Source organism: Carcharhinus amblyrhynchos, chromosome 3, assembly GCF_965287045.1.
Source record: "Carcharhinus amblyrhynchos chromosome 3, sCarAmb.v2.hapA, whole genome shotgun sequence".
Taxonomy (NCBI): Eukaryota; Metazoa; Chordata; class Chondrichthyes; order Carcharhiniformes; family Carcharhinidae; genus Carcharhinus; species Carcharhinus amblyrhynchos.
This window is the reverse complement of record NC_137326.1, coordinates 137013135-137027753: the sequence shown is the minus strand read 5'-3', so window position 1 is coordinate 137027753 and position 14619 is coordinate 137013135. Positions and strand designations below refer to the sequence as shown.

Genomic DNA, 14619 nt, shown 5'->3' with positions numbered 1-14619 from the left:
AACTCATAACAGTCTCTCCACATAAATAAGCTAGTAATATTAGCAACACACCGATGGTAGCATCTGTTCCAGACTCTGAATATATCAAAATGCTTCATAGCTAATGAAACAGCTTTTAAAGATTGGGGACTGTTTTAATGTAGGAACCATGGCAACCAAACGGTGCACAGCAAGCTCCCATTAAGAGTGTGATAACCCCACACGAGGCCCATGGGCAATCACTGATTGACCCTCCTGTGCGGCCCACTGAGTAGGAGTTCCCCCGGTAACAAGCAGCGGCCTGCCCAGCTGGACCACATCATCTCAACCTTTTATAAGGCAGGCCCAGGCAGGGGCGAGAATGTGTACACCCCGGCAATAGTTTCACTTCACATTCTGGGATGAGTTATGTTCCTATCCAGCCGGGCTTCATTACAAAGAGCCAATGAAATAGAGCAGCAGCTAGAGTGGATCGATTGTAACAAATGGCATCTCAATTGTCTGTTAGGAGTTTGCGGTTCAAGACACACTCCAGAAACTTAAGCGCAAAGTCTTAGCTGCCTTGTCAGTGTTGAGGAAGTGCCAAGCTGCCAATCTGTGCCCATCATATCCCACACAGAAGGAAGAACTATAAGCACTTGTCACACCCCCGGCTCGCTCAGTTGATGGACGGCTGGCTCATGACGCAGAGCGATGCCAACAGCGCACGTCCGTACCAGCCGAGATTATGCCCGCCTCCTCAACCTCGCCTATTGCAAGGTGCAGAGGTGTGTGGTGATCCTCAGGTTAAGTTACCACCAGTCTCCCCGTGATGGTCATCCGGGACTCTGGCGACGACAGCAGACAGAGGGTGGTTGTAGAGGGTTGTTTTTCAAACTGGAGGCCTCAGCGATCGGTGCTGGGTCCACTGTTATTTGTCAGTTATATCAAGGATTTGGATGAGAATTTTGGAGGCATGGTTAGTAAGTTTGAGGATGACACCAAGATTAACTGGCATTGTGGACAGTGAAGAAGGTTATCTAGGATTGCAACGGGATCTTGATCAATTAGGCCAGTGGGCCAATAAATGGCCAGTGGAGTTTAATTCAGATCAATGGGAGGTGATGCAGTTTGGTCGAGCAGGACTTACTCAGTTAATGGTAGGGTGTTGGGGTCAGTTACAGAACAAGGAGATCTAGGGGTACAGTTTCATAGTTCCTTGAAAATGGAGTCACAGGTGGACAGAGTGGTGATGCAGACATTCAAAATGCTTGGTTTCGTTGGTCAGAACATTGAATACAGGAGTTGGGATGTCTTGTTGAAGTTGTACAAGACATTGGTAAGGCCACACTTGGAATACTGTGTACAGGTCTGGTCACCGGACAGGATATTATTAAACTAAAAAGAGTGCAGAAAAGATTTACTAGGATGGCATCACCCCCCATTGATCTGAATTAAACTCCACCGGCCATTTATTGGCCCACTGGCCGAATTGATCAAGATCCCATTGCATTTAGTGATAACTTTCTTCACTGTCCACAATGCCAGTAATCTTGGTGTCATCCGCAAACTTAATAACCATGCCTCCAAAATTCTCAACTTGATGGATTGAGTTATAAGGAGAGGCTAGATAGATTGGGGGACTTTTTTCCCTGGAGCGTAGGAGGCTGAGGGGTGATCTTATTGAGGTCTATAAAATAATGAGGGGCAAAGATCAGCTAGATAGTCAATATTTTTTCCCAAAGGTAGGGATACAAGAGTGTCCAGAGGGGTGCTGAATATCTCAAATGAGCTGCCAGAGGTAGCAGGAGAGGTGGGTTCAATTTTGTCTTTTGAAAAGCGTTTAGACAGTTACATGGGTAAGATGGGTACAGAGGGATATGGGCCAAATGCCGGTAATTGGGGCTAGCTGTGTGGTAAAAACTGGGAGGCATGGAGAAGTTGGGCCGAAGGGCCTGTTTCCATGCTGTAATCCTCTATGACTTTACCTTTTACAACCCCAGGATTGACTTTACAGCAGATGGAGTCTGAGAATCCCTACGGTGGAGAAGGAGGCCATTTGGCCCATCGAGTCTGCTCCGACAACAGTTCCACCCAGGCCCTATCCCCATAACCACACATATTTACCCGGCTAATCCCCCTGATACTCGGGGCAATTTAGCATGGCCAATCCACTGAAACCGCACATCATTGGAGTGTCAGTACTCTTGTCAGTTTAAAACGAGTCAACCAATTTGCTGATAGTAACCTCCCACAAACAGCAATGTGATTAAAGGCCAGAACATTTATTTATGAACATTAGCCGGGACACCAGGAAGAACCTCTCTGCACTTTCTCAACAAAGCATCAATGGGACTTTTACATCTATTTGAGAGGACAGATAAGGGCCTCGGTTTAACACTTCACCCAAGGGCTAGCGCCTGCAGCAGTGCAGCACTCCCTCAGCACTGCACTGGGACAGTCGGGCCAGGTGCTATGCCTGTCTCTGAATGGAGGCGTTGAAACCAGCAGCTCTGGCGAGGGTGCAGACACTGAATCACAGCAGGAACAGCAGGAAGCAGGCAGGGTGAGTAACACCGCCTGTGCGAGCGTGAAACACTGTGAATGGGATTGAGAACACAGAAACAGCAAGAAGCTGCATTTGGGAAGGTGAGATGTTGAAATAGCTTCCTGCGTTACACAGTGACTTCAATTCAAAAAGACTTCACTGGCTGGAAAATGCTTTGGGACATGAAAACAGCTTTCGAAATATAACGGAGCAATTTGAATCCAAATAAACTGATGAGTTTGGATTGGGTGGTGGGTGTTAGTGTCTCAAACCTGCACCCAGTCCTCTAGTGGCTTCAACCAAAGCTGACCAATTATATTGAAGACTGTGAGGCTTTATTGTTATTTAGCTTTATGATGTCAAGGACTTGGTGAATCAGAGAGTGTATCCAATCCCCCCGGACCAAACACGCTTGTCCGAGGAATGGCCCCCACTCACTCCCAGGATGAGGCACCCCCTTCTCCTCCACTCCCAGGATCGGGCACTCCCTTCTCCTCCACTCCCAGGATCGGGCACTCCCTTCTCCTCCACTCCCAGGATAGGGCACTCCCTTCTCCTCCACTCCCAGGATCGGGCACTCCCTTCTCCTCCACTCCCAGGATTGGGCACTCCCTTCTCCTCCACTCCCAGGATCGGGCACTCCCTTCTCCTGCACTCCCAGGATAGGGCACTCCTCCTCCACTCCCAGGATAGGGCACTCCCTTCTCCTGCACTCCCAGGATAGGGCACTCCTCCTCCACTCCCAGGATAGGGCACTCCCTTCTCCTGCACTCCCAGGATAGGGCACTCCCTTCTCCTCCACTCCCAGGATAGGGCACTCCCTTCTCCTCCACTCCCAGGATAGGGCACTCCCTTCTCCGCCACTCCCAGGATCGGGCACTCCCTTCTCCTCCACTCCCAGGATCGGGCACTCCCTTCTCCTCCACTCCCAGGATCGGGCACTCCCTTCTCCTCCACTCCCAGGATCGGGCACTCCCTTCTCCTCCACTCCCAGGATAGGGCACTCCCTTCTCTTCCACTCCCAGGATAGGGCACTCCCTTCTCCTCCCTTCCCAGGATAGGGCACTCCCTTCTCCTCCACTCCCAGGATCGGGCACTCCCTTCTCCTCCACTCCCAGGATCGGGCACTCCCTTCTCCTCCACTCCCAGGATCGGGCACTCACTTCTCCTCCACTCCCAGGATCGGGCACTCCCTTCTCTTCCACTCCCAGGATCGGGCACTCCCTTCTCCTCCACTCCCAGGATAGGGCACTCCCTTCTCTTCCACTCCCAGGATAGGGCGCTCCCTTCTCCTCCCTTCCCAGGATCGGGCACTCCCTTCTCTTCCACTCCCAGGATCGGGCACTCCCTTCTCCTCCCTTCCCAGGATAGGGCACTCCCTTCTCCTCCACTCCCAGGATCGGGCACTCCCTTCTCCTCCACTCCCAGGATAGGGCACTCCCTTCTCCTCCACTCCCAGGATCGGGCACTCCCTTCTCTTCCACTCCCAGGATAGGGCACTCCCTTCTCTTCCACTCCCAGGATAGGGCACTCCCTTCTCCTCCACTCCCAGGATAGGGCACTCCCTTCTCCTCCACTCCCAGGATAGGGCACTCACTTCTCCTCCACTCCCAGGATAGGGCACTCACTTCTCCTCCACTCCCAGGATAGGGCACTCCCTTCTCCTCCACTCCCAGGATAGGGCACTCCCTTCTCCTGCACTCCCAGGATAGGGCACTCACTTCTCCTCCACTCCCAGGATAGGGCACTCACTTCTCCTCCACTCCCAGGATCGGGCACTCCCTTCTCCTCCACTCCCAGGATAGGGCGCTCCCTTCTCCTCCCTTCCCAGGATAGGGCACTCCCTTCTCCTCCACTCCCAGGATCGGGCACTCCCTTCTCCTCCACTCCCAGGATTGGGCACTCCCTTCTCCTCCCTTCCCAGGATCGGGCGCTCCCTTCTCCTCCACTCCCAGGATTGGGCACTCCCTTCTCCTCCCTTCCCAGGATCGGGCACTCCCTTCTCCTCCACTCCCAGGATTGGGCACTCCCTTCTCCTCCCTTCCCAGGATCGGGCGCTCCCTTCTCCTCCCTTCCCAGGATTGGGCACTCCTCCAGCCTAACAACCATCCTTCAATGCTCTTTGGAACATTGTGAGGTCCTGGAAGGTTTCCCTGTAACCAGCACAGTGTGAAGCAGCAAACAGATGGGGTGGTTTCTCTTTATCTTGGCAGCTTCTAGAAGCCACCTTATTTACACTTCACAATTGTTTGAAAGTCAACAAAGACAAAGTGAGTTCTTCACAGAGAATAACTTTTACACTCTGTGGGTCAGTATTAAACACCCATCCCCACCAGTACTGTACCCCAGTGTTATACAGTGACAGACCCGTCCCCACCAGTACTGTACCCCAGTGTTATACAGTGACAGACCCGTCCCCACCAGTACTGTACCCCAGTATTATACAGTGACAGACCCGTCTCCACCAGTACTGTACCCCAGTGTTATACAGTGACAGACACATCCTCACCAGTACTGTACCCCAGTGTTATACAGTGACAGACCCGTCCCCACCAGTACTGTACCCCAGTGTTATACAGTGACAGGCACATCCTCACCAGTACTGTACCCCAGTGTTATACAGTGACAGACCCATCCCCACCAGTACTGTACCCCAGTGTTATACAGTGACAGACCCGTCCCCACCAGTACTGTACCCCAGTGTTATACAGTGACAGACCCATCCCCACCAGTACTGTACCCCAGTGTTATACAGTGACAGACCCGTCCCCACCAGTACTGTACCCCAGTGTTATACAGTGACAGGCACATCCTCACCAGTACTGTACCCCAGTGTTATACAGTGACAGACCCGTCCCCACCAGTACTGTACCCCAGTGTTATACAGTGACAGACCCGTCCCCACCAGTACTGTACCCCAGTGTTATACAGTGACAGACCCGTCCCCACCAGTACTGTACCCCAGTGTTATACAGTGACAGACCCGTCCCCACCAGTACTGTACCCCAGTGTTATACAGTGACAGACCCGTCCCCACCAGTACTGTACCCCAGTGTTATACAGTGACAGACCCGTCCCCACCAGTACTGTACCCCAGTGTTATACAGTGACAGACCCGTCCCCACCAGTACTGTATCCCAGTGTTATACAGTGACAGACCCGTCCCCACCAGTACTGTACCCCAGTGTTATACAGTGACAGACCCGTCCCCACCAGTACTGTACCCCAGTGTTATACAGTGACAGACCCGTCCCCACCAGTACTGTACCCCAGTGTTATACAGGGACAGACCCGTCCCCACCAGTACTGTACCCCAGTGTTATACAGTGACAGACCCGTCCCCACCAGTACTGTACCCCAGTGTTATACAGTGACAGACACATCCTCACCAGTACTGTATCCCAGTGTTATACAGTGACAGACACATCCTCACCAGTACTGTACCCCAGTGTTATACAGTGACAGACACATCCTCACCAGTACTGAAATAGGCCAGCCATGGTCTAGATGAATGATGAAACAAGCAGAAAGGGCTGAATGGCCTCCTCCTGATCCCAATGCTCCATTCCATTGACACAGTGATACAGTATGAGCGTTTCCCACAGTGAAATAGCAATGATGCTGGAGATTCACGCTGTGTTTCTGTTTCCCTGTGATGGTTGTACTCCCTTACCTGTAAGCTCTCAGTATTCTCTGTACAATAGCGTCACCAATCCGATTGAAGACATATTTGTTGTCTGCGCAGCTGATGAAGAACTGGTTCTGATCAAGCACAAAGCAGTGAGAAGGAACAGGAGTTAGAATGAGGCAAGACATTGAACACAATCTTTTTCCTCTGTGGCAGTCGTCCCCACCTCAAACCCTTCTCCAGCCTCTTGGTGATACTAATTCTCTTTGCAAAGTTCAACCTGTTACTGAAACCCTCATCCGTTCTCTCACCTCATCCACATTCTGTTTAGTTGGTTGATGGGATGTGGGTGCCACAGGCTGGCCCAGCATTTGTTGCCCATCTTAGGGAACGCCTTAAGAGTCAACCACATTCAGCTACCCCCACACTGGAGCCGGGCCAATCTGCCACCTTCCACCCTCAATTCAATTCTCGTTCATCTAAAACCCGATTCCCATTTCCTCACTTGCCCCAAGTCCCCCTCTTTCCTCAATGATGTACACTGGCTGAATTTCTGACAACATCTCAGTTTTAAAATTCTTATCTTTATTTTCAAATCCCTCTGTGGCCTCACTCCTTCCCTATCGCTGTTATCTCCTCCAGCCCCAGCACTCTCTGAGTTCTCTCCAACCTCGCCCATCATTCTGTATATATTGTGTATTGTATGACATGTGCGTACTGTGTGTATATGCTGCATTGTGTACACACTGTGCACCATATACTCTCCCTGGCTTTTTACAGCTGAGAACATTGCCTAATGGGAGAAATAAGAACATAAGAAATAGGAGCAGGAGTAGGCCATCTAGCCCTTCGAGCCTGCCCCGCCATTCAATAAGATCATGGCTGATCTGGAGTGGATCAGTTCCACTTTCCCACTTTCTCCCCATAACCCTTAATCCCCCTGTCTATCAAAAACCTATCTACCCAAGACTTAAATATATTTAGCGAGGCAGCCTCCACCACTTCAACGGGCAGAGAATTCCAGAGACTCACCACCCTTTGAGTGAAGAAGTTCCTCCTCAACTCCAATCTAAACTGCCCCCTCTTATCTTGAGGCTGTGCCCTCTAGTCCTGCTGTCCTTTCTAAGCGGGAAGAATCTCTCTACCTCTACCCTATCCATCCCCTCCATTATCTCATACGTCTCTATAAGATCCCCCCTCATCCTTCTAAACTCCAACGAGTACAGACCCAGTCTATTTAGTCTCTCTTCATAGTCCAACCCCCTCATCTCCGGTATCAGCCTGGTGAACCTCCTCTGCACTCCCTCCAAGGCCAATATATCCTTCCGCAAGTGCAGCGACCAAAACTGCACCCAGTACCCCAGCTGTCCCTTGTGTGTCTGAATGACCTTACAGGATTCTCTCTCCCGCTGTTGGCGTTGAGGGTCTGTACTCTCAGTGCCAACCTGGTACTTACCTCGATGTAGATGTAGTGTTTGCTGTTTTCAATCGCGTGTATGTAGGCATTGTGAATGGATCCTTCGTGATATTTAATACCACACGACCAATCAGCAGCCGACCGCAGAATCTAAGGAAGATGGAGCATTTCAAAAAGTGTCGTCTTGTGATCGGTGTGAGCTGTTACTCTCCAGCCCCACTGCCAATCCAGGCAGTCGACCCTCAGTACAGTTACACAATAAAGAACTTACTGCATCGACCAGAGCCTCAGGTTATCCCCGAGGAAATACAACAGCCAATTAGAAACAAAGGAACAGGAGTGTGCCATTCAGCCCCTCGAGTCTGTTCCACTATTCAATGAGGTCATGGTTGATGTGTGGCCCAAATACAAAGAACAAAGAAAATTACAGCACAGGAACAGGTCCTTCTGCCGTCCAAGCCTGCACTGACCCCGCTGCCTGACTGAACTAAAACTCCCTACTCTTCTGGGGACCATATCCCTCTATCCTATTCATGTACTTGTCAAGACGCCCCTTAGAAGTCACTATTGTATCTGCTTCCACTACCTCCCCCGGCAACGAGTTCCAGGCACCCACCGCCCTCTGTGTAAAAGATTTGCTTCGTACATCTTCTTTAAATCTTGCCACTTGCATCTTAAACCTGTGCCCCCTAGTAATTGACTCTTCCAACCTGGGGAAAAGCTTCTGACTATCCACTCTGTCCATGCCCTTCATAATCTTGTAGACTTCTGTCAGAATGCCCCACAACCTCTGTCGTTCCACTAAGAACAAACCAAGTTTCTCCAAAATCTCATCATAGCTGATGCCCTCCATACTAGGCAACATCCTGGTAAATCTTTTCTGTACCCTCTCCAAAGCCTCCACATCCTTCTGGTAGTGTGGTGAACAGAATTGAACACTATATTCCAAGTGTGGCCTAACTAAGGTTCTGTAAAGCTGCAAAATGACTTGTCAATTTTTAAACTCAATGTCCCAGTCAATGAAGGCACACATGCCGTATGCCTTCTTGACTATCTTCTCCACCTGCGTTGCCACTTTCAGTGATCTGTGTGCCTGTACACCCAGATCCCTCTGCGTGTCAATACTGTTAAGGGTTCTGCCATTTACTGTATACTTCCTATCTGTATTGAACCTTCCAAAATGCATTACCTTACATTTGTCCGGATTAATCTCCATCTACCCTCTCTCCGCCCAAGTGTCCAACCGATCTATACCCTGCTGTATCCTCTGATGGTTCTCATCGCTATCTGCAAATCCACCAGTCTTTGTGTTGTCTGCAAACTAATCAATCCAGTTACATTTTCCTCCAAATCATTTATATATATTGCAAACAGCAAAGGTGCCAGCACCGATCCCCGAGGAACACCACTTGTCACAGCCCTCCATTCAGAAACACAACCTGCCTCTGTCTTCTATGACCGAGTCAGTTTTGTATCCACCTTGCCAGCTCACCTCTGATACAATGCGACTTCACCTTCTGCACCAGTCTGCCATGAGGGACCTTGTCAAAGGCCTTACTGAAGTCTATGAGAACAATATACACTGCCCTACCCTCATCAATCATCTTCATCACTTCCCGTTACATATACCTGCCTTTGGCCCATATCCCTTAATGTCTTTACATAATAAAATAGCAACTGATTTAGTATCAACTGCTGTTTGTGGAAGAGAACTCCAAACTTCTACCACCCTATGTGTGCTTCCTAACATCTCTCCTGAACAGTCTAGCCCTAACCATTAGACGATGTCCCCTAGTTCTAGAATCTCCAACCAGTGGAAATAGTTTATCTTTATCTACCCTGTCTTTTCCTGTCATAATCTTAAAGACTTCGATCAGATCACCTTAACCTTCTAAATTCAAGAGAAAACATGTATAATCGCTCCTCATAACTAAACCCCTGACGTCCAGGCATCATTCTTGTAAACCTACACCGCCCTCCCTCTGAGGCCAATATATCCTTCCTATGGTGTGGTGCCCAGGTTTGCTCACAGTACCAAGTGGGCTCTAACCAGGGTTTTGCAGCTGCAGCATAATTTCCATGCCCTTATACTCTATCCTCTAGATAGAAAAGCCAGCTTTCCATTATTTTCTGCACCTGTTTGTGGCATTTTAAAGATCCATGCATCTGAATCCCTAAGTTTCTCTGGAAATCTGCTGCGTTTAACTTCATTCCATCTAGAGAGTACTCTGATCCTTTTCAGTCCAAAATGAAGAAGCTCGCACTTGCTTACATTAAAATCTATCGCCCAGTCTTCTAGTCTATCAATATCCCTTTGTAATTTTATGCTACCATCTACACTGTCCACGATGCCACCTAACGTAGTGTCATCATCAGCTTTAACTGTATGGCTTTCTTTGCCAATATCCAAGTCATTAGTAAATCAGGTGAATAACTGAGACCCCAACACAGATCCTTGTGGGGCATCGCGAGTCATAATCTTCTGATTTGAATACCGATCCATTATCCCTACCTTCTGTCGCCAACCACTCAACCAAGTTCCCAGTCATTTGCCCTCAATTTGTGCACAGCAAGCTCCCGCAAGCAGCAATGTAATCATGAGCTGATAATCTGCATTGAGTAGGACTGCTCGGGGGCCGCAGGACACTCGTGAGAACTCCCCTGCTCTTCTTCTGCGGGATCTTTTACGCTGAGCAGAGAAAACAGAGGGTCTAACCCGAAAGACAGTGCCTCGAACTGGGCAGCACTCCCTCAGCGGTGCACTGGCGTGTCAGCTGGGGTTTTGTACTCAAGTGCCTGAAGTGGGAGTTGAACTCACAAACATGGGATTACGGGGATAGGGCCTGGGGTGGGATTGTGATGGGTGCAGACATGATGGGCCAAATGGCCTCCTTCTGCACTGCACACATGAAACTCCTGACTCAGTGCTACTCACTCTGTCACAGACCCGCAGCACAAGGGTCAGGTGTAAATACACTAAAGCAGAATTGGGACATACACACCAGGTCAAATTCCCAGCCTGCGCTGTCTCAGATAGACTTAAGCTGAGCATTGCAAGCGAAGGGAAGGACATAGAATGGACACGTCAGTGACCCCAGTGACTGCTACCGGAAAGCACCTGTGTGTGAGAGAGGAGTAGGCTTTGTCATGATTCCTTCCACAGTAAAATAGTCTGCCAACATTTCTGCTCAATGAACAACAACAGCAAAAAACAGGAAGGAAAACCTTAAAACCTTTGCACCAGTCAAATGGTAAAAAAGCCAGTCAATAAATGGAAAGCAGGGAACTGATAAGCAGTCAAATTAGGCAGAGAGATAAGCACAGATGAATAAACAAATAATTGTATCGGGGGATATTCCCTACACTAACATTACAGCTTGTCTGACATTCCCCAGGGAGGGGCCAGAAACAGAACATTTCGCTGCTCACCAAAGGATCAAAGGTTGCAGTTCAGGGGAGGACTGACCAATCAGCTTTGGTCAGTGAACAAGCACCACCCTAGACTGATCTATTAATCACAAACAAGCCAACCTGCCCATCGTCCCTTACCAAGAATCAAATCAGCTCTTCAATGCAAATCTCATCGATACTCCTCCCATCACCCTGCCTTCACCTCTGTAACCTCCTCTTACAACTCTCTCAGATCTCTGCTCTCTTCCAATTTTCCCCCTTAACCACTCCGTGTGTGAAATTTTGTTCAATCACACTCTCTTGGAACACCTCGTACCATCTTTAAGATGCGATGCAGCGATGTGCCAACATGCCTTAGACAGCACTTCCCAACCCATGACTGCAATGTCTATGAGGACAAGAGCCTGGGAAATTGGGGCTTCCCCTCTAAGTCACTCACCATCCCGACTAGGAAATATATCGCCATTCCTTCACTGTCGTTGGGTTAAAATCCTGGCACTCCCTCCCTAACTGCACTTGAGGTGTATCTACAGCACTCTGACTGCCGCAGTAGGCTGGCTCGCTACCACTTTCTCAAAGGCGATGAGGGACAGGAGATAACCGTTGGCCAAGCCAGCAATGCTCACATTCCAAGAACAAATTCAAAAGATATTTGTGATTAACGCAGTTCAGGAAAGCAGGACACCCACACACGCACCTGAGCTCGAGCTGGGATTGAACCCGGCACCTGGTACCTCTGCTCATTTGCTGTCGAAAGTGACTTGGGCAAAAGGTACGGGTAGGACAGGGGCCGATACTTGGCTTTAACGAGCTGAAAGACAAAAAATATACAATACATCATGTTACCCGAATAACGCAACAAATATTTCAAACGCTCATTCACTTATTGTGTGGGTGTCAACATTAACTCAATGAGCTGGACTCCCACATGTGAGCTTGCTGGTTGTGGATTGGAAAATTCAATCCAGGGATTTGGATTCACATTCCACACTGGTCATCCCTGTACAGGACTGAGGGAGTGCAGCATTGTTGGAACAAAGAACAAACAAAATTACAGCACAGGAACAGGCCCTTCGGCCCTCCAAGCCTGCACTGACCCCGCTGCCCGACTGAACTAAAACCCCCTACCTTTCCAGGGACCATATCCCTCTATTTCCATCTTTTTCATGGACTTGTCAAGATGCCCCTTAAATGTCACTGTCGTATCAGCTTCCACTAACTCCCCCGGCAGCGAGTTCCAGGCATCCACCTTCCTCTGTGTAAAAATCTTGCCTCGTATATCTCCTTTAAACCTTGCCCCTCGCACATCTGAAACCTGTGCCCCCTAGTAATTGACTCTTCCACCCTAGGAAAAAGCTTCTGTCTATCCACTCTGTCCATGGTTCTCATAATCTTGTAGACTTCTATTAGGTCGCCCCTCAACCTCCATCATTCCAGTGAGAACAAACCAAGTTTCTCCAACCTCCAACCAGCAAAATACCCTGGTAAATCTTTTCTGTACCCTCTCCAAAGCCTCCATACCTTTCTAGTAGTGTGGCGACCAGAATTGAACACTATATTCCAAGAGCGGCCTGAGGTTTCATAAAGCTGCAACATGACATGCCAATTTTTAAACTCAATATCCTGCCAATGAAGGCAAGCATGCCGTATATCTTCTTGACTACCTTCTCCATTTGCGTTGTCACTTTCAGTGACCTGTGTACCTGTACACCCAGGTCCCTCTGCCTATCAATACTCCTAAGGGCTCTGCCACTTACTGTATATTTCCTATCTGTATTAGACCTTCCAAAATTCATTATCTCATATTTGTCTGGATTAAACTCCATCTGCCATCTCTCCGCCCAAGTCTCCAACTGATCTATATCCGGCTGTATCCTCTGATGGTCCTCATCACTATCCGCAAATCCACCAACCTTTGTGTCATCTGCAAACTTACGAATCAAACCAGTTACATTTTCCTCCAAATCATTTATATGTATTACAAACAGCAAAGGTCCCGGCACTGATCCCTGAGGAATGCCAATTGTCTCAGCCCTCCATTCAGAAACACACCCTTTCACTGCTTCCCTCTATCTTCTATCTTCTATGACCGAGCCAGTTCTGTATCCACCTTGCCAGCTCGCCTCTGATCCCAGGCAACTTCACCTTCTGCACCAGTCTGCCATGAGGGACCTTGTCAAAGGCCTTACTGAAGTCCATGTAGACAACATCCACTGCCCTACCCTCACCCAATCATCTTTGTCACTCCCTTGAAAAACTCAATCAAGTTAGTGAGACACGACCTCCCCTCCACAAAACCATGTTGCCTCTCACTAATACATCCACTTATTTCCAAGTGGGAGTAAATCTTGTCTCAAAGAATCCTCTCCAATGATTTCCCTTCCTGATGGAAGGCTCACCGGCCTGTAATTACCATTTTTGTCACCTTTCTGAGAGATGTTAAGCTGACGACCATTCTGCCCTCACCGGTGGGGTAAAACATTCTATAGCCACGATTTCAAAGAACAGCAGTGACATTATCCCTGGCAATCTGGTCAGTGTTTATCCCACAATGAACATTACAAAAACAGACTATCTGATCATTCGCACATTGCCCTAGGAGAGGGGGAAGTGGAGAGATTGAGGGGGGCAGTCACCTTTGTGAAGTTCCAGCGTTGGATGAAATGACGGGCCACATTGCGTGCAGCCTCCCCGTGCACCACCGCAGCGATGTCATGCCAAGGCATTCGGGGCATCGTATAGCGGTTGATGAAATCTAAGGGACAGACGGAGATATTAGGCAAAGGCTGTGAGATCAGAGTCAAAGCAGGTCACGTTCCCTGGTCAATGAGTGGCCCCACTCTGCTGACCGGGACTCAGGGTCAGGAAAGTCCCAGGCTCGATACTGGGCCTACATTTTGTTGTAGTTTGTTTAATTTGTTCCCGGATTCTTACATCACGGGACAGTGGCAGAATCGCTGGTTTCAGCTTTCCTTCATCAGCATCCACCCACTGCACACCCCCCTGCCCAATCCTACCCTGTCCCTCAGCACCCCCTCACTCCCTGCCCAATCCCTACCCTCTCGCTCAGCACCCCCTCACTCCCTGCCCAATCCCTACCCTCTCGCTCAGCACCCCCTCACTCCCTGCCCAATCCCTACCCTCTCACTCAGCACCCCCTCACTCCCTGCCCAATCCCCACCCTGTCCCTCAGCACCCCCTTCATTCCCTTCTCAATCCCCACTCTGACCCTCAGCACCCCCACTCTCTGCCCACTGCCTCTCCCAGTCCCCCACACCGCGTCCCCACCCCCACTCAATCTCTGCCCCCTGCCCACTTTCTGTCCACCCTCAGCCCCTTGCCAACTCCCTCTGCCCACCCACTCCCTGCCCACCCCCAGCCCCTCACCCATTCCCTATCCACCCCTATCCGTCGCCCACTCCCTCTCCCTGCCCATTATTTGCTCCCCCACCCACTCCCTCCCTGCACCCACTCCCTGCCCACCCCCCACCACCCTCTCCAAAAGCCAATCATTCACGAAAAAAACCCCTGAATGGGAGGAGGGTCATTGGCCCAGAAGGAAAAAGCAGTAAAATAGGGAAATGGGAGGGTTGTGGGGCTGGAGGAGAGAATCAACAGAGAGAGGAGACAAGGTCACATGGGGGGCTGTGGCAAAGA

The 14619-nt window shown here is 49.7% G+C and overlaps 1 protein-coding gene across 4 annotated transcripts in view; it reads right to left on the bottom strand.

Moving 5' to 3' along the window:
* LOC145341163 (phospholipase D1-like) overlaps positions 1-14619 on the bottom strand; it is a 146647-nt gene that overhangs the window by 17556 nt on the left and 114472 nt on the right. For all 4 annotated transcript variants that reach the window (XM_080186079.1, XM_080186076.1, XM_080186077.1 and 1 more), the window contains 4 exons: positions 13599-13717; positions 11660-11773; positions 7591-7701; positions 6180-6268 (listed from right to left, as the gene is read on the bottom strand). In XM_080186079.1, the coding sequence (XP_080042205.1) occupies positions 6180-6268; positions 7591-7701; positions 11660-11773; positions 13599-13717 (433 nt within the window). The remainder of the gene's footprint in view (positions 1-6179; positions 6269-7590; positions 7702-11659; positions 11774-13598; positions 13718-14619) is intronic.